Genomic DNA, 17,620 nt, shown 5'->3' with positions numbered 1-17,620 from the left:
CTTGAGGGGAATCTGCACTGGTGAGCTCACTATACCAGGTACCTGGGGAGATGGTGTGTCAATTTGCTTTTTAAGCCAGTCCTGACCATATGCAACTAAGAGCCTGGGATGACAGATAATTTCAGACAGTACTTCCTATTTGCAAGAGCCGCTGTAATACATAAAGTGCTCCACTTTACTCTGTCCATTTGGCCACTTTATCCCCATCTCTACCCCCTGCTGTCATGGAAATGTTGAGCCCCAAATCCCATCCCCCTTTGTAAAGAAGGTAGCCCTGGTCCTAACTACAGCTACAATGAGCTGGGCCCCTCACTCCCAGCCTTCTGAAGGAGGAAGGGAGTCCAGCCTCTCTGCTTACAGGCTTTAGCCTGGATGCTGTGGATAAAGTCGTTGCTGGCTTCATTGCCACCTCTAGATGATCCTCAGAATACACCTTGGTTGAGCTATGCATGGACACCAGAGCTCCAGAACATTTGGTGATGCTCAAAGAGTCAAAGCTGGCAGGGACCAGGTGGGAGCCCAGCCAGTACACCTCCCTGGTATCACTCAGGTCTGTGTTGCTGCTTCTGTCTCCGCCGATGCACGGCCTGGTGCAGGGCCTCCAGCAGCCGCTCCTGGTTGTTGCAGATATTGTAATGTGTCAGGTGAAGCAGCTTGTCTGTGTCCGCTGGGCTGTAGGTCACTTTTGTGTAGTGGTATGGGGAGTCAGAAGGAGAGAGGTTGACCTCCCCAGCTGCCTTCTCTGCAGGTGTCCGCCGCACCCCTGGGGAGAGAGTGCAGCCTAGCCAGGGAGGGAAAGGGCTCTGGAGAGGTAGTCTAGGGTCACTTGAAGAGAGACAGGAAGGATGCAGGTGGAACGTGGCTTACCAGGGGCTGAGTATTCCTGGAAGGAGTCATTGACCAGAGGGAAGTGCAGCACAGCAGGGGCTTCAGGCTGGGCAGGGTCAGAGAAGGCATGGCACTCCTGAGGCTGGTGCTGTTCTTCTGGACTGGGTGTGATGGGTGGGAATGGGATCCCCTGCTCCTGGCAGAACCGGCCCAAGAGTTGCAGCTGCTGCAGGGCAGGTAGAAGGCATCAGAAGAAGCAAGTTCTCCACAGTGGGGAGTTAATAGTCTGTGTTCCATTCCACATGGTGTCACTGCCATGCCGCCTAAGGGAAGCTGGGCCAGACATTTACTGAACTCCAAAGCAGATCTTGCCAGGGGCCAAGACAGGCCCAGCTGGAGTTGGCCCACCACTTCCCACTCCTGCCCCAACCTTCCAGTCCTGTAAGAAGTCCCACCCACCCCACTCCCAACCTGAAAAGCTCCATGGAGATTGTAGTCCAGTGACAGGATGAGGTCCACATCCCGGGTGGGCTGCAGGAGGGGTGGGCAGCTAGTATTGACAAAGTAGCCGACATCCAGCAGGCAAAGGTGGGGCTCCATGGGTGTCAGCTGATGGGGGAGCCCATCCAGTTTGGTAGCTGCAAAAGTGTGGGGATGGAGCAGGAGAAGCAGCAACAGTCACTGACTCTGAGGGCTCCTCAGGGCTGACAACAAGTCTTGACACTGGTAAGAGGAGAGACTGTGTCCCTGGGCCCCTGCTCTCCTGCTAAAGAAGCACCCCCACAACCTGAACCTCCAACCCAAGGAGAGAAGAAAGGAGTCCCTGCACCCCATAGCCAGGGCACTGGTCTCAAAGGGTGTGGTGCCAAGGAGAAAGAAAGGCGAGAGTACAGTGGGTGCTGCAGGGCTCAGGCTTGATGCCTAAGACCAGGGCAAAGAAGCAGATACCTTTCCAGGTGGAGAAGTGAGGATGATGGAAATAGTCCTTGTGGAAATGGAGGCCATGTAGGAAATTATGAGTGGCCTGGGCAAGTGGGCGCCTCGTCAGAAGGTCAGTGAAAAACTCAGCAATCCTGCCAGCTCTTGTGGGTGGTTCTTCTACCTTCAGATGGGGCACCTGCTCCTTGTCTATACAGGCAGGGGTGGGAGGAACCTTTATCCTAGCCCCTGTGATGACCCTGGAGGGAAACAGTTGAGGCCCCCAAAGACCCAAGAGCCACCTCTACCATGCCCCAAACATTTCCCCAACTGGCTGCCCCTTTGCATCCAATAAAGGAACCCAAGCACCTACCCAGGCTGGCCCGATCCTGGGCCCAGCGGTCCCAGAACTGGCTGGGCTCTGAGGCCCAGTACAAACTGTCCTGGAGGCTGGCTGCATACAGATTGCTCCAGATACCTGAGAGAAGGACATGAAGGGAAGAGTCCCCTATCCCCATCACAATCCTCATGGCCCCTCCTAGACCAGTAAACTTCCCAGTGACTGAGCTGGCCAGGCTGAAGACCCACTCTCCCCACTCCACCCAGTTCTCCAGCCTGGGTGGAGAAGATGTTTCTCACCTTCCAGGTAGCAGATGCGGGACTCTGGGAGCTGCTTCACCAGCTGCCCCATGAAGAATTCAGAGCCGAAGAGCTCAGAGGGGATGAAGGCCCCATACTTGGGGAAGCCGACCTCATAGGGGGAGAACTCGCACCACTCTGTGAGGAGGCCATACACTCAGCCATAGGGCATGGGACCTTCAGACATCCATACATCCACTATGGATTTCACTTGAGGACAGCCTGGTGACTAGGAGGCTCAGACCTTGTTGCTGTGACTTTAAGTACACAACCTAAGGCCCTTGCTTCATCCAAAGGCCTAGTAAGATGACAGTCTCTGGGAAATGGCCAGCAGATGTGGGTGTAAGATCCACCTCTTATAGGCCAGGTTATCCCTTATCCCACCATCCATAAGAGCATATATCTCAGCTCTGAGGCCACTCACCGGCAAATTCAAAGGTTGTCAGGTTCTGCCCCTTAGTGTTGAGGGCACAGTAGATGGGCAGAGGATTCTGGCCACGACTCAGGGCTTCCCTTTGATCTGAGAGTTTGTGGTCACAAGGCTGGGGAAAGATGATCAGCACTAAGCCTATAGCTCCCTGGTGCCTGGAGCCCTTCCCACCCTTTACCAGGGGATAGGCTCAAGTTCTGAACCCTGCCCTGGCTTTGCACCCCATCCAGGGTCTACCCCCAACACCTCATCATGCAGCAGCGCCTCATTAATGAGGGCCCACAGGTTGGTGAAGCAGGTTGGGTGACCCAGGCGGGCACGCTCGGCTAGCTCCTGCTGATACCACTGCAGCCGGCTGGGAGCCAGCACACTCAGCTTGCTCTTCGTCACCTGGGTCTTCAGCAACTCGGTGGGCCCTGCCAGGTCCTTCTGAGACCATTCTGGGTCCTCATAGAGGTTGGCCAAGGCCCTGAGAAAAGTCAAAGCACAGGCGAGGGGGGATGTCACTTAAGGATCCCATCCAGACTTCACATGCCTTAAACTTTCTCTTCTAGGACAACAGGTACCTCTGGCAGGCACCTTTAAGAGAGCCTGGGAGCATATTTCTCCCTAGCACATGCGTTTTCCCAGCCCTTCCAGTTTGCTCAGAGCCTCTGGGTCCTAGGAGCACCTTACCACCAGCACTCCCTCCCACAATACAACCAGCCACACACGGGCTCCAGCACTCAACTTGCTACCAGCTCACCAGGTGGAGCCTGAGGCCCCTGTGATGTAAGAGACGCAATCCAAGAGGCCCAGCTCCTTCAGAGCAGCCAGCTGCCCATACAGGGAAGTCATTGCCCGGATCCCTCCGCCAGTGGCCATAACAGCTACCACTGGGATCTAGAAGAGAGGACAGTCAGGCTTGGAAAGGCCTGAGGGATGGAAAAAGCCATGCAAGAAAACAGGTCAAGGGGCTGGGGATGTGGCTCAAGTGGGAGCGTGCTCGCCTGGCATGTGTGAGGCACTGGGTTTGATCCTCAACACCTCATAAAAAAAATAAAATAAAGATATTGTGTCCACCTAAAACTAAAAAATAAATATTAAAAATAAAAAAGAAAAAGAAAACAGATCAAGGAATCATTCAGCTTGCTTCACAACTAAGACCAGTCAATATGTGTCAGGGGGACTTGGGCCAGCTCTGATTCAGAGAGGGCCTCCTGAGGGCTGGGCTTCTCCAGTTGTGAGGGGTCAGGGCCTGACAGATGCCAGGCCTCATTTCTCCCTCAGCCCCTAAGTTTCTGGTATCACTTTCTGGAAGCCTCAATACAAACTCCAAAGTCTCCTTCTATTTGCTAGATGTCATTCCCCCACTAGATGACCCAGACCCATGGGACCACCCATGCCAGGGGGCCATCCTTATACTAGCTATCTTGTCACTAATCAGTTAGATGGGACCTATTCCAAAAACCTGGACCAGGGTAAAGACCAAGAAACGAAGAGAAGAAAGCCAGCCCAGTGGGGAAGTTCCTGCCAGAGAGCTCCAAGTGCCTCATGCAAAACACTGCACTTACAGCCCCTGACTGCGTCACGCAAGAGGAAACAGGGCAGGGCAGGCGGCAGCCACAGATGTAGGTTGGCACCAGCTCTGGGCTCCTTATAAACAAACAATCTGTGTTCAACCCAGGGCCCAAGCAAGCCCAGGGCTGCCCCAACCAAATCTTGCCCAGACCCATACCTCATCCTCTCGCAGGTCTCTGTCCAGCTGCAGGGCCTGCTTCAGGGCCCCAGCTACCACCTGCTTCCTCCTGTTCAAGAAGGCCTGCTCCTCTGCACAGGGCCTGCAGCCCAGACGCACGGCCAGCTCTCGTGGGCTGGAAGAGGAGGAAAAGTCTGTGAGGCAGCTCCCAACCACACCAGAAAAAGGGAATGCTGGGCTTGCCTCAACATAGCCACTAAACTCTCAAGATTCCCCGTTCCTCAATGCACACCACCACTCCTGTGTGCTCAGAAGCCTGACATTGTGAAGTGTGACAGGGAGTTGAGGGGCCCAGACCCACACATGGACATTCACATGAGCCTGGGAATACAGGGACTGAAGGGGCCACTCAGGCCCCCGATGCAGGGACCTGAAACTGTGAATCCCACTTCCAAGGCTCATCTTCTCTCTATTGCCCACCAATTCCAAAAATGACAATAGAGGGGGCATGAAAGAAGGTCCAATGCCCTCCTCCTCTCATGGTGAGAAGTTACTTCCCAAGACAGAGAGGGCTGATGGCAACTCCTCCTAAGAAGGCATTTAAGGGGCTGGGGTTGTGGCTCAGTGGTAGAGAGCTTGACTAGCACATGTGAGGCACTGAGTTCAATCCTCAGCACTACATAAAAACAAATAGGCAAAATAAAGTTATTGTATTCATCTATAACTAAAAATATTTTTCAAGGAAGTTTAAAAAAAAACATTTTAAATAAAATTTTAAAAAAAGAAGGCATTTAAGGTCCATCCACAATGGCTCCCACCCAAACAGCACAACTTCCTGTTTCATTTTCATTGCCTTCTCTGTGCCTCAAGCCCTGCTACTATCCTCACCTCCCCACCTGTTTTTTAGCCAAACATTTATTTATCCAGGGCCCAGTGTCAGGCACTGGCACCCCTCAAACTAGAGCAGAAACAAATGAAAAAACAGTTAAGAAAATAAGCTTTTTGAGGCTTCCTCTGGCACTTTGTGCTCTACATGTGAGGGAAGCGGTGCCCAGAGGTGCAACTGTGCTGCAAGCTCCCCACCTCTCCCTGTCGCTTCTGCAGGCCAGAGGCCCAACCTTCACCACCCCTACCTGGTTGCTTTCCCAAGCCCCAGCCAGGCCTCTCACCCTTCTTCTTTCTTCAGTTCCACCCTCAGTAAGGGTTCCTGGAAACCATGAAAACCCCATCACAAAGCTTGGCCACCTCTGTTCGGCCCTTCCTCTCACCGGGCCCTAGATAGCCCCATACACCCTCAGGCCCCCAACCAACTCCATAGAGGCCACCCTCTTACCCAAAGCCTGGCCCTAGCACTTGTTCAGTGCATAGCCTGAGGAGAAAAGTAGCTATAGAAGCAGGCCTCTCCCTTTAAGGAAAGGGCTGGGGTCAGTGCCAGCCCAGTCTGTACCTTGAGCTTTCCTTCTCTGGGTGACCAGTACCTGTGATGTGGGAAAGATGAGTCTCACCAACTGGTCAGTGGGCAGGGTCTGTAGTGGCACCTTCAGTTGTTCCTGAGGGTCATTCTGTAGGGGAACAGAGAAAACCCATGAATCCTTTACCCTCCCTGTCAGCAAGAACCCCACCAACTCCCCTTGGCAGCAAAAAAGGAATAGGAGGGAGGGGAACAGGAACCCCATACACTCTACCCAGGGGCCTGCCTGCCTCTGTCAGGGAGAAGGGTAAAGGAAGTGGGGTACAGGCAAGCAGAGGTCAGGCTGGGAGGAGGTGCGGAGGGAGTGAGGGTGGCCTTGGGGACCCAGCTCCTGGGAATGAGGCCATTACCTGTAGATGGATGTTCAGTTCCTGCTCCCAGCAGGCTGGGAAATGGAAACAGAAAGAGCCAGTGCCCACAGAGGCCTCCTGAAGTCCCTCACAGGCCCCTGGAACTACAAGCTGAACTCTGGTCTCTGACCCTGGAAACAGGAAATAGAGCAGAGAGGACAGTGCTAGGATCTCTGCCCAAGGCATCTCTCACTATTCCTGGAGGGCATTTCCTTCTCTCTGAAATGGAGGGTTGGTTGGTCCAGGTTGGATGTTGGAGCCCACACCACACTCTGAATGCTAGGTGGAAAATCTTGGCTCCTGTGAAGCCCCAGCACAGACTTATTCTCTAGCCCTTATTCCTGCCTTTGGGAACTGAAGACAGCTAGTGCCTTCCCCTTAGAAAGGAGGAAGATAAGGAATAAAGGTGGAGGGACTTGGGGCTAGGGTTGTGGCTCAGTGGCAAAGTACTTGCCTAGCATGCACGAGGCACTGAGTTCGATTCTTAGCACCACATAAAAATAAATAAATAAAGACATTGTGTCCACCTACAACTAAACAAACAAACAAACAAACAAAAAGGTGGAGGGACTATCCCAGTAGGTTGGGAACTCACCCTTCTGGTCCCCAGTCTTTTCCAGCTGAACATGCAAGCAGGAGAGCTCCCGGGCCTGCGTTGTTAAGAGAGCTCCTCAGCTATCATCGACACCCCTGCTTGAGGGCCCCACCCTCCTAGCACCCTGCCTCCTCCTCTTCAGCACTTCATTACCTTGGCTCCCAGTTACCTAGCATTTGCTTGAGATTGTACTCCCTCAAGGCACTAACACCCCAAAGCTCCCCAACCAGCTTACTCTAACCCAGGCAGCCATGGGTATGAAGAGCAAGAAGATGGCATGAGGGAACCTGGGGACCCCTAGTCACCCCCCAAGCACCATTCCTGACTCACCACCAGGATGCCATTGCTGATAAGCTGCTCCACACAGTCTGTCCTGGAAAGAGCCCCCAGTGACCCTTTGCAAGAACCCAGGTTCTCACCCCCTAGAGTCCTGGGCACCACTTCTCCACCAGGGAACGGCGCCAGCTCTGGGTGGCACTGTCATTCCCAGAAGGAAGCATTCCATTCCCACCTGGGACTGCCCCATGGCCCAACTCACAGGCTCTGCAGTTGAAACTCAACTTCTAGCCGCTCCTCACCCTGGGGAGATAGAGAAGCAAGTTAGAAAGAATGAGAAGAGTGGTGTGTGTGTATTTGTGTGTGTGTGTGTGTGTAGATTCCAACCCAGACACCAGCTAGGGATGCTGAAGTAAAGGTGAAGGAAGGGGTCTGAGGGAAGGGCCATTGTCCCTCTCCAGGCTACTGTGTCCACATTCCTTTGGCTGTTCCAAGAAAGCTGTTCTTTGGTTCAGAAGGCAAGAAAGGATGAGGAAGGTCTGCTCCTTGATGAAAAGTCACTCCTAATTGGCAGAGGCCTCTGGGATGTGACAGATACCTGGGCCAGCTACTCTCCAAAGTATCCCCTTTCCCAGGTTGGGGAGCCCCTGCTGCCTTGAGTACAGCCTTGCCTGTGAGCTCAGCGAGAAGTTCTGATGTCTAAACTCCCCAGGCTGCAGGGTCCCCACATCAAATAGCACTGACAACACTGGGTCATCTTTGGTCAACAGGTCCTGGTCAAAAACTTTTAATTCCATGATATTCTGGAAAGGAAACAGAGTAAGAAGACTGCAGAAAGGAGGGTAAGATGGGAAAGGGGGTAGGGCAGGCAATGAGGGCCTGGGAGAGGACAGGTAGCAGTGGCTTCAAGGGGATGGTGAGTAGGGCTGGATTTGATGCCTGGCCACCTTGAGCTGGCTGTGGATTCGGAAGTGAAAGCTCTGATTCCAGATGGGGTTTCTGCTGTTCTTGACCGTGCGTGTCTGAAACCTGTGGCTGGAGGCCGTGGGCAGCCACAGAGTCACATAGCAATCAGAGGGGGTCACTGCAGGGAGGATGAACAAGTGCGCAGTGATGACCAACAGCCCTTCCCAGCCCAGCCACCAGAGTCTCCATCACTCATGTCTAATGGGTGACCCCACTGCCACCATCTACTCAGAATCTTCTCCTAGCACTCTATTCCAGGACCCCTCCTCCTATCTCTTCCCACTGACACTGCCCACTGAAGCCAGCTGTAGTACTCTCCACTTTCCTTGGCCCAGCACAGGGCCAGGGGAACAGCACACTCACCTAAGTCCTTGGAAGGCAGACCATGGGCCTGCAGGACACGCACAGTGAGCAGGCAGGTGCCAGGCACCTTTGCCTACAGAGGAGGGAAAGGGGACAGGTTTACTGCAGGTAGATGAGGCCAACAATGTCAATGTCCATAGGGGAAGCTGGGGCAGTCCCTCGAGGCCTAATCCTGAACCAAAAGGATCAGGCTCAGGCCCACCCTCCACCCCTTCAGACTTCTGATTCCATAGGAGATATGGTATCTCCTTGCTGACATCTGCCCACATCTATATAATGCTGTGTCCAGCTCTGTGCCAAGGGTTCTATATACATGAACTCATTTGTCACATGACTACCCTATGCAGGGGCCCTATTAGGATCAATCCATAAAGAAACTGAGGCATGGAGACATAGCCGCTTGCCTGGGGGAGATCTAGTTACCAGGCTAGCTCCAATTTAAGCCCCATACACAGGTACTTCTATATCCTGAATACAGCATCCTTCAGTCTTTCCATCCCACAGCCTCACCACACACCCCAGCTAAGCAGCTTTGAGTCTGGTCTCGGGCAGATTGGGATGTAAGCTATCAAGGGAGATGAAGGGGTATGTCAGGGCCTTGGACATCATGGATGAGCCATTTCCTATACTGTCCACCCCATTCTGGAAATGGGCTCTCTGCTCTATGATGGTCTCCAGAGAGCTCCCTCCAAACACACTCCTTGGTTCGGGTTTATAAAGTAGCCAGGGCAGAGAAAGCCTGTGCCAACTAGTACTTCCCGCTGATTTTCAGTTCTGCCTCTGGAAGGGTGCTGACAGATCAAGTCCAAGAAGCTACCAAGGTCAGGATCAGAGATGGGGAAGCTCATCCACCTGTGGCAGTCCTGGGGCTCTCGCATCCCAAGCAATTGAGTCAGAAGGAGCATCAAGCAGCCACTTCCTTCTGGGGCCCCAGGACAGCAGCTGGGAGCCTTTGAGTTCCCAAGACCCAATTCCCTGTGGTCAACCTGGAGCCATTTCCAGGACAGAAAGAACTTGGGGTAGTCCCTCACCCAGGTCACTGCTTCTCCCCTGGCTACTACTAACTGGTCTCATCTTGCAACCAGCAAATATTCCTTGCTAAACCTCAAGAAGACCACAGCTTCTCTAAGAAACAGCAATAATCAGACCCTGGATGGGGATCTGGGTTTGAAGTGAGGGCCCAGTGCCCTGGAAGGCCTTACCAGAGCCATGAGGCCAAGTTCTCAGGAGCAGGAATGATGAGGCAGCAGCCACAGGACCAAGGACTTCCAGCTTTTAACCCAGAGACAGGGTGCTCTAGCTAGCCCCGAGCACCTCCCCAGCCCCTCCCATATGCCTCTTTCACTCCACCCAAGGCCCACACCCACCACCTGTCCAGGAAATGAGGCACCTTAAGCATGTCCCAGAGCCACTGACACCCTCTTGTGTCAGCCCTGGTTCCCCGAGGTCCCACTCTGCAGCCATCACCATCTGGGCCTGCCCCAGTCAGCCCTGACTTATAGGAGGGAGCTCCGGGAGAGGTGCTGTCAGGTGTTGAGCAGAAGGAAGGCAGACAGTGGGTCCCACAGCAGTGGTGAACAGAGGAGTTGAGCATCTTCAGCAGCAGGGTATTGCACAACCTCCCAGCGCCAGTAAGACAGGAATGCCCAGTCCTGACTGGAGCCCTTTGCCAATCTGAGAGGAGTACCCCAGGCTCCATCACAACTGGCAGGGGGTGTGGCTGTCACATAAAATAGCCCTTCAAAGCCATGTCTGGATTGCCTCCACCCTTGGAGTTGGGTGGCCGGGGATAAGGCTGGTAGGTTGACATTCCTGCTCTTCAGATGGGTGCAGAGGGAGGCTGAGTGTGGAAACCAAATCTTTCCTCAGAGGGATGTCCCAGGAGGGGTAGGGTTTTTGTCCCTTCCCGCCAGTGCTTGTTGTAGAATAGAGGTTACCCTAGGACAAGAGATCCCACCTGCAGCCATGGAGCCAGGGGACAAGAGCAAACCAGGCCAGGATAAACCTGCGAATAGCATTAGAGGCCTTCAGCCAAGGAGGGCCCAGTCAGGCAGTTACAAGACTGAGGTCAGTCCATTTTTCTCATTGAGGGACTGTATAGGCTGTCACAGACAAGGGGTCTGGGTAGCAAACAGCTTCCCATGCCTGGATCTGGCCCACAGCCCCAGTCAGGGTTACCCTGAAATTTTCACCTAAACCCTCAAGCCCTCATTGGGCCACAGGAACTACTGTGACAGGGAGTATCAGAACAAATGACTCACAGCTACCTTTTATTGACCACTTCCTTTGTGCTGGTCCATGCTGGACCTTACAGATATCATCTCCATCCCTGTGCAGTAGAACCATTATTATCTCCAGTTTACAGCCAGGACACCAATGCCAACAGGTGGTGACTTGCCCAGAGTCTCAACACTGGTAAAAGGTGCTGTAGGACCTGATCCCCACTCCTCCTCATCTGTGTGGCAACTTCCTGGGCACGCTCACTCAAACCTGCCTGGCATCTCCTAATCACATCCCAAGATCATATCCCAAGATCATCCAAGGCTGATTCCAAATTAAGCTGGACCCTGAGCAGCAGACAAGTACTTAAACTCCAGGTGGTCTCTAGAATTAAGCCAGCAGCCTAGGAGGGGCTCAACCTCTCCCTCAAGATGTCCTTAGCAGTATTCACCAGTGGTACATCAGTCAAGGACTGCAGCCTTAGTTAGGGAGTCGAGCAGCTGGAAATAACTGTACTTGAGGTCATATTCCATGTCATACCAGAAGTTCACTGTGGGGAGAACAGAGATCTGAACATGAGGGTCCCTCTTTTAATCCTGAGCCCCCAACCTCTCCCAAAGATGCCCTACTGGGCCTTGACAGGGCTTTCCCTTGGGTGGCCTGTGTGTTCCTCACCAGCAATGCAGCCATGGGACTGCTGGACATGGTGGAACCATAGAGATGGCAGGTAGAGCAGCTCACCAGCCCGCACAGTACAGCGGAGGGCCTGTGCCTGACTGTAACTGGGGTACTGGGTCAAGTCTGGAGCCAGTGGGTCTAGTGGGATCCAGGGCACCTAGGGACACAGCAGTTTCCAGGAAACAGGCCCCAAAGTTCCAGGTCCTCCATCTCTGTCCCTTCCCAAGCTGAATACCATGAACCCTGCTCTACTTAGCATGAAAAAGCCCCATACTTACAATTTTTCAGAGCAAGGTATCACCTCCCCAGACCTTTTGTGCTTATCCTCTGGGGCTCAGGTTCTTGCTCCTTCCCCTCCCCAGAACCCAGGAACAGAACAGACACCTTCTCCATGGCTTCTTCATCCACCATCTTAAAGGTACCCTCTTCAGTTAGTTGGTAGGTTGCAGGTGTGTACAGTTCTAAAGCCCAAGGGAGAAGGTTGTGGGGAACCTCAAGTGATCCACAGCTTGCCAGTTCCTCCCTACCCCAGCCAGCACACATGTTCCCTAGGTACAGGGTCCAGAGGGTTGGGAGTCCTGGTGCACTTTAGACCTGTGGTCATGTTTCAGGCCTAGGCACCAGCCTGCCCCGGGATCTTGCTGTCCTCCCTCCACCGCAGGCCACCTGTTCCCCCAAAGCCCCCTCCAGGCCATGTCCCCTACCGTAAGGGATGAAGGGCCGGTCACTGGGTGGATGTAACAGAAAGTATTTCTCCCCTGAGACCACACAGTACAGGTTCTCATAGTGGTCCTTGTGCACTGTCAATGTAAGTAAAGCCTGGAGGTGAGGTTGGAGGACAGAGGGGAGCCAACCACCTCAACCCTGAAGCTCAAGACTGCCTATGGCAAAAGGAAGAGATCATAAAGGGTCATCTGGCTCAAGGAGACACCAAGGATGCTGGTGGACATTGCAGAACTCAGCACACCAGGGAACAGATCTGGTCAGGCCCTGGGCTCACCTCCACCAAGAGGGGAAGTGGTGCCATCAGATTTCTCCTAAATTCCCTCCTGACCTAGTTGGCCTTCAGAGAGCTTCTAGGGATCAACAGGAAAAAAAATGGTGCACTTTGGTCTCAATACCATGGGTAGCTACCCAACTCAGCTGTCAGGGGAGACCTTTTGTGGTGTCGGAGTCTAGAACCCCAAGGGAAATGTGAAAGAACAGCCAGCCTATCTTCAGTCCAGCCCAACCTTCCTCACCGGAACTCATCTTCCCTTCCTCTGCCCCTCCAGCTTGTTCCCCAACACCTACAGGATGTCACTGCAGCTGCCTCCCCCAGCCAGAAGTTCACAGCATCAGGCATCTTTCCTGTGGGGCAGATGACAAGTTAGGAAGGACATGCTAGCTGGGCCAACACACAGGGATACTAGGCAAAAAGCTGGGTGGGAGTGAAGAAATCTCAAGGAGAAGAGGAAGAAGTTGGGAGTGCTTCCTTATTCATCTAATATGAAGTCAAGGCCTGAGGAAGGCAGGTGGGTAGCACCTGACCACACAGGCCCAAGTGTGTGGACCAAATAAAAAGCAAAGGGAGAGAATGAACAAGCAGACTGATCCCTTCCTTCCCAGATTCCCTGCCCTGCCTCCTGGTCAGAGATCACCTTGCACCCCCCTTCCCCACCTGCCTTCACTCACCCAGTGCCTCAGAGGCCCAGGGTACATGAGGCTCCAGATCAGACAGCAGTTGGGGCAGCTCAGTGGGCAGGTTGGAACACTGCTTCTGCACATAGAGGACTCCTGGGTGTTGGGCCTGGCCCTCCAGCACATCCAGTACATAGCTGAGGGGCAGGCGGCGCTCAGCAGGCATTACAAAGCGGTCCCCTCGCACTGCATCTGCATAACCGTCTGGAGTCACAGCCACACTCACCTCTGTGGAACCCACTGTGGCTCTGGAGGAATGGATACTCAGCTCATGCCCAGTTGTCAGTAATCACTGCCCATCCACCACCCCAGGGAGGCTCCCACCTTAAGTAGGGGAGGGACCACTTCTGGAGAGCTGACCAGTGCTTCAGGGCATTTCGAATAATGCATGGCCTGTTGGGGCACACCCAGTCCCGATAGAAGTGGAGTGGAGTAGGGGGCTCATCCAGGTAAGGCACATCAAGAGGCACACTGAGCTCTGAGAAAAAGAGGGAAAGGCGGGTGGTGGTGGTGGGGAGGCTGAAGGCAGCAGCACTCAGTCTTTGTCCCATTTCCTGCATAAGAAATACCCTCCCTAGGAAGGCCATACTATGTCACTAAGCCATGCCCACTGGTGACCATAGGACCCTAGACAACCAGGAATAGAAGAGTGAGAAGTTGAAGTGAGAAAGCATAAAGTAACACACACCAAGATGGGCCACCATGGGCTGCTGCTCAGCCTATGACCTAAATCCTACATGGGTCCATGTATTGGCTTTATACAGTAGACCCTCGGCTTTCCCATAAGGAGGGCAAATCTTACAGCATCCATTTGGAAATGGAGCCACAGAATTGGTGGTGGGAGGTCTAGAATGACTAGGGACAAGGCCCAAGGCCATGGCTGGGCTGGGGGTGAGGCTCTAGAAAGACCCCTTCAAAAGTGACACATCTGAGCACCTGGAATGTGCTCACACTTGGCCTGGTCAGTGTGGATATCAAAGGATGATCCAATAATCATCTCAAGCAGCTTACAATCTACCTGGGGTGAAAAGATACCAGATGAAATAGAGGCTAAACTGTGTTTTGGGTCTCACTGAACAGCAGCATCATCCTTAGATGCCCAGGGCCACCATGTATATTTGAGCAGCTTACGCAATGTGCCACCTGTTTGGACGTCTACAGTGGTCCTACATCACCCTTAAATGCAATCTATTATTTATGACTCACCCTTAGTTGCTCCTGTCATCCTACTATTTCTCAAAGCCACTATCTCTTTCTTTCCTCTGCTACTTTGGGTCCTTGTTAAAAAATTACAATATTGAGGATTCCTTCCCTGAGCACTTTTTTTTTTTTTTTTTTTTTTTTTTGCAGTACTAAGGATTCGACTTGGAAGTGCTCCACCACTGAGGTGTATCCTGGTTTATTTTTATTTATTCTTTTGTGTGTGTGTGTGTAGGGTGGGGTACTGGGGATTGAACCCAGGGCCTCATGGCATGCTAAGCACCTGCTCCATCACTGAGCTACACCCCCCAATCCTGCTCTTTTAGACAGGGTCTCACTCAGTTGACAAGGCTGGCCTTCAACTTGCAATCCTCCTGCCTCAGCACCCTGAGTTGCTAGGTTGTCCACTCTAAAATTGCAATCCATTCCCAATTCTTAAATCCCTTATTTTTTCTTCTTAGTGTTTATCACCAAATGACATGCTATATATTTCACTTATTTAAAATTGTTTATTGGTCTGTCTCCCTCGAAAGACTGAAGCTACATAAGGTAGTTTGTCTTGTTCACCGATGCATCCCTAGAACAGTACCTAGCATATGGCAGGTGCTCAGTAAATATTTGCTTAACAGTTGAATGAAAGTCTCCAATATCTTGGCTGAATGATTTCTGCAGGGAATCATCAAACCATTCAACTGTTTTTTTCTGGCCTAATTCTACTCCCCCTCAGAGTATCCATTATCTGGCCCAGTCATTTGAAAATACAATCTGAACTCCTCACGCCCCTAGTAAAGAATCCTTTGATGGCTTACCACTATTCATTACAGCATAATCTGCATTCAAGGTGTTCCATCATTAGGCCCAACCTATTTTTCCAGTTTGATTTGCTCCTGACTCCTGCCTTCCCCTTACCACACACCCTCTACTCAGGCAGTACCACACTTTGTTCCTGCTGCTCACTCAGACTAAATGCCTTTCTCCAGATTTTTACAAGAGCATAGGGCTTCGCTTTCCTCCTCCTTGGCCCCAATCAGTGGTTACTACAACCTGCTCCAATGACCATGTCATTCATTTTCACCTCTAAGGTCATACTCCACCTCTCATGCTATGTCTTTATGCCAGTAATCCTTACCTTGCAATCAGTAAGAAAGCAAATGTCTTAAGATCAGAAACTGAAACTGAATGGGAAGACCTTGGTGGGCCCAAGAAAACTGAAAATGAAAAATCTGGCATGTGTGTTTATTTTTCCTGGGTAGGGACAAGATGGGCTCTGCCATCTCCCAAGCAGTTACCCTGGGAGATGGGCTGAGGCTAGTACATCTCCCTGTTGTACTCATTAGGCTTTATTCCTTTTTGCCTCTGCTGTTCTGGGAATTGAACTAAGGCCTCATTCATGCCAGGCAAGCACTCTACCACTAAGCTACCCCACCGAGTCATGGGATTCATAAAACATGTGGAAACTGCCTTTTTCTTTTCATCCTTTGGATTTTTAACAATTGTATCAGATTTCCTTGCTTATCATTCCTTTAGAGAATGGCTATTTTTCTCTCCTGGGGCTTCAGAGAGAGAATTTCAAAGGGATCCAAACAATTCCTTTGACCCAACAGTTCTAAGAATTTAACCAACAAAAGTATTTGCACAGGGCTGGGGTTGTAGCTCAGTGATAGAGTGCGTGCCTCGCATACATGGGGCACTGGGTTCAATCCTCAACACCACATAAAAGTAAATAAAATACAGATATTGTGTCCATCTACAACTAAATATATATATATATATATATATATATATATATATATATATATTTATTTATTTAAAAAGTATTTGCACTTGTGCACAAAAACTGCTCCAGACACTGTTCCCTGAATGCACCAAGCACTCTCCCACCTAAGGAGCTGCTGGCCCTGCACTTGTCTTCTAACCAACTTCATGATTTACATGTTCAGTGCGGTTGTCTGTCACCTCACTTAGAATGTAAGCTCTAAGAGCTTGTTTTATTCGTGCAATGATGTACCGCAATATACTAAACAGAACCTAGCACATGGAGGTGCTTAAAGAATATATTAAATGAAAACTCAAGTATTAGCTGTAGAATTATTGAAAACAATAGACTAAAAATAACTGACATGCCTATCAATAGTGGGCTGCTTCAGTGAATTTCACCGTTTCACAGATGAATGAGATAGATGTGGAATGACTTCCAGGATGCACAATGCAGAAAAGTTTTTAAAAGGGTACAGTCCTGTGTGCATGGATTTAAAAAGAATCTTCCTGGAAGAATGCAAAGTGGGGCTGACAGTGGGAAGCTTATTTTATTTACATTAAATACTCAGGTCAGGTGCCTGTGTTGCTGGTCAGTGATACAAAATCATTAAAAATAAATAAGAAATAAGGAAGGAGAGAAAAAAGAAAAATCATTTAAAAACAGGCCTGGTGGTACAGGCATGTAATCCCAGTAACTCAGGAGGCTGAGGCAGGAGGATGGCAAGATCAAGGCCAGCCTGGATAACTTAGTGAGACCCTATTTCAAAATAAAAGGGCTCACTGGTAGAGTGTCCTTGGGTTCAATCCCCAGTACTGATACAAACAAGTATATAATAAAAACAGAAAGAAGAAAAATTTAAAAAGCCAGGAGGTTGCGGGGTGCGGGTGATGAGGAAGGACTAGAGGAAGAGAGGAAAGGAAAAAAAAAAAACAGTAAGGGTAAGAACCAGGATCACTTGAACAGCTGTCTACAATTCTCCCAAAACTTTGCACGCCCACAGCTTGGAGGAGTCTGTTCTGAATAAAGACGACTGTCTCCTTTCTGCAGGGGTTCAGAGACAGAAGCCCACCACCACCTGTGGACATTTGAGGTTACAAATGAGACTTCTTTACGGGAAGAGCAACAATGCACTGCCCAGATTTATTAAGCACAGACTGACCCTGGGAACCCAGCACAACACCACCAGGCCTTGAAATAACGAAAACACACACTCCATAAAGCCACAGCGCGTGCGACCGCGACCCACCGGCCGGCTGGGGGAGGGGCCGTGACTAGAGCGAGCCTAGCGGGGGTGCCAACCACTCTCGCGCAGGGGTGCGAGGTGTCGGCGGTCCCCGGGACCCCTCTCGGGTCGGGCGCCTGCCCCGCTAGCGCACTCACCCCGTGCCGCGGCCGGGAACTCTCGTAACGCCCTTTGCAAAGCGTCCAAAGCCGCCGCCGCCATGACGCCCGCCGTCCGAAGCCCCGCCCCCGGCCGGCCCCGCCCCACACTCCTCAGCTCTCGCCAGGCCGCTGGACCCCTTTCCACTGGATGGAGCGAGAAGCAGTGATTTCTTTCGCAGGCCTCAC

The 17,620-nt window shown here is 51.7% G+C and overlaps 2 protein-coding genes across 5 annotated transcripts; both read right to left on the bottom strand.

Annotated features, from left to right (window-relative positions):
* Positions 1 to 157: 157 nt before the first annotated feature.
* On the bottom strand, positions 158 to 10,638 carry Pla2g4b (phospholipase A2 group IVB). The gene is made up of 20 exons (XM_046461183.2): positions 9,717 to 10,638; positions 8,515 to 8,587; positions 8,133 to 8,269; positions 7,857 to 7,988; positions 7,448 to 7,488; positions 7,240 to 7,282; positions 6,910 to 6,964; positions 6,315 to 6,445; positions 5,972 to 6,055; positions 5,663 to 5,700; positions 4,533 to 4,668; positions 3,561 to 3,697; positions 3,062 to 3,284; positions 2,810 to 2,927; positions 2,386 to 2,523; positions 2,120 to 2,224; positions 1,777 to 1,956; positions 1,300 to 1,466; positions 868 to 1,054; positions 158 to 763 (listed from the first exon to the last, which is right to left on the bottom strand). Exons 1-20 carry the CDS (start codon positions 9,723 to 9,725, stop codon positions 543 to 545), a joined length of 2,355 nt encoding a protein of 784 aa, XP_046317139.1. The 5' UTR covers positions 9,726 to 10,638; the 3' UTR covers positions 158 to 542.
* Positions 8,213 to 17,593, bottom strand: Jmjd7 (jumonji domain containing 7). Of its 4 annotated transcripts, XR_006855404.2 has the most exons (10): positions 17,432 to 17,593; positions 13,417 to 13,570; positions 13,087 to 13,340; positions 12,706 to 12,762; positions 12,117 to 12,212; positions 11,797 to 11,873; positions 11,410 to 11,569; positions 11,186 to 11,284; positions 8,515 to 8,587; positions 8,213 to 8,269 (listed from the first exon to the last, which is right to left on the bottom strand). XR_006855404.2 is itself a non-coding variant. In XM_046461184.1 (8 exons), exons 1-8 carry the CDS (start codon positions 17,493 to 17,495, stop codon positions 11,196 to 11,198), a joined length of 951 nt encoding a protein of 316 aa, XP_046317140.1. In that variant the 5' UTR covers positions 17,496 to 17,593; the 3' UTR covers positions 10,772 to 11,195. The 4 variants fall into 4 exon arrangements, 3 of the variants coding, with proteins under 3 accessions (XP_046317140.1, XP_058440694.1, XP_046317141.1); XM_046461184.1 differs by lacking the exons at positions 8,213 to 8,269; positions 8,515 to 8,587 and having other exon boundaries at positions 10,772 to 11,284; XM_058584711.1 differs by lacking the exons at positions 8,213 to 8,269; positions 8,515 to 8,587; positions 12,706 to 12,762 and having other exon boundaries at positions 10,772 to 11,284.
* Between the last annotated feature and the right edge of the window lie 27 nt (positions 17,594 to 17,620).

The sequence above is a fragment of the Marmota monax genome, unplaced genomic scaffold, assembly GCF_021218885.2.
Source record: "Marmota monax isolate L192 unplaced genomic scaffold, Marmota_monax_Labrador192_F-V1.1 WCK01_AAM20220418_F8-fsc00001, whole genome shotgun sequence".
NCBI lineage: Eukaryota > Metazoa > Chordata > Mammalia > Rodentia > Sciuridae > Marmota > Marmota monax.
This window is presented reverse-complemented; position numbering and strand designations above follow the sequence as displayed.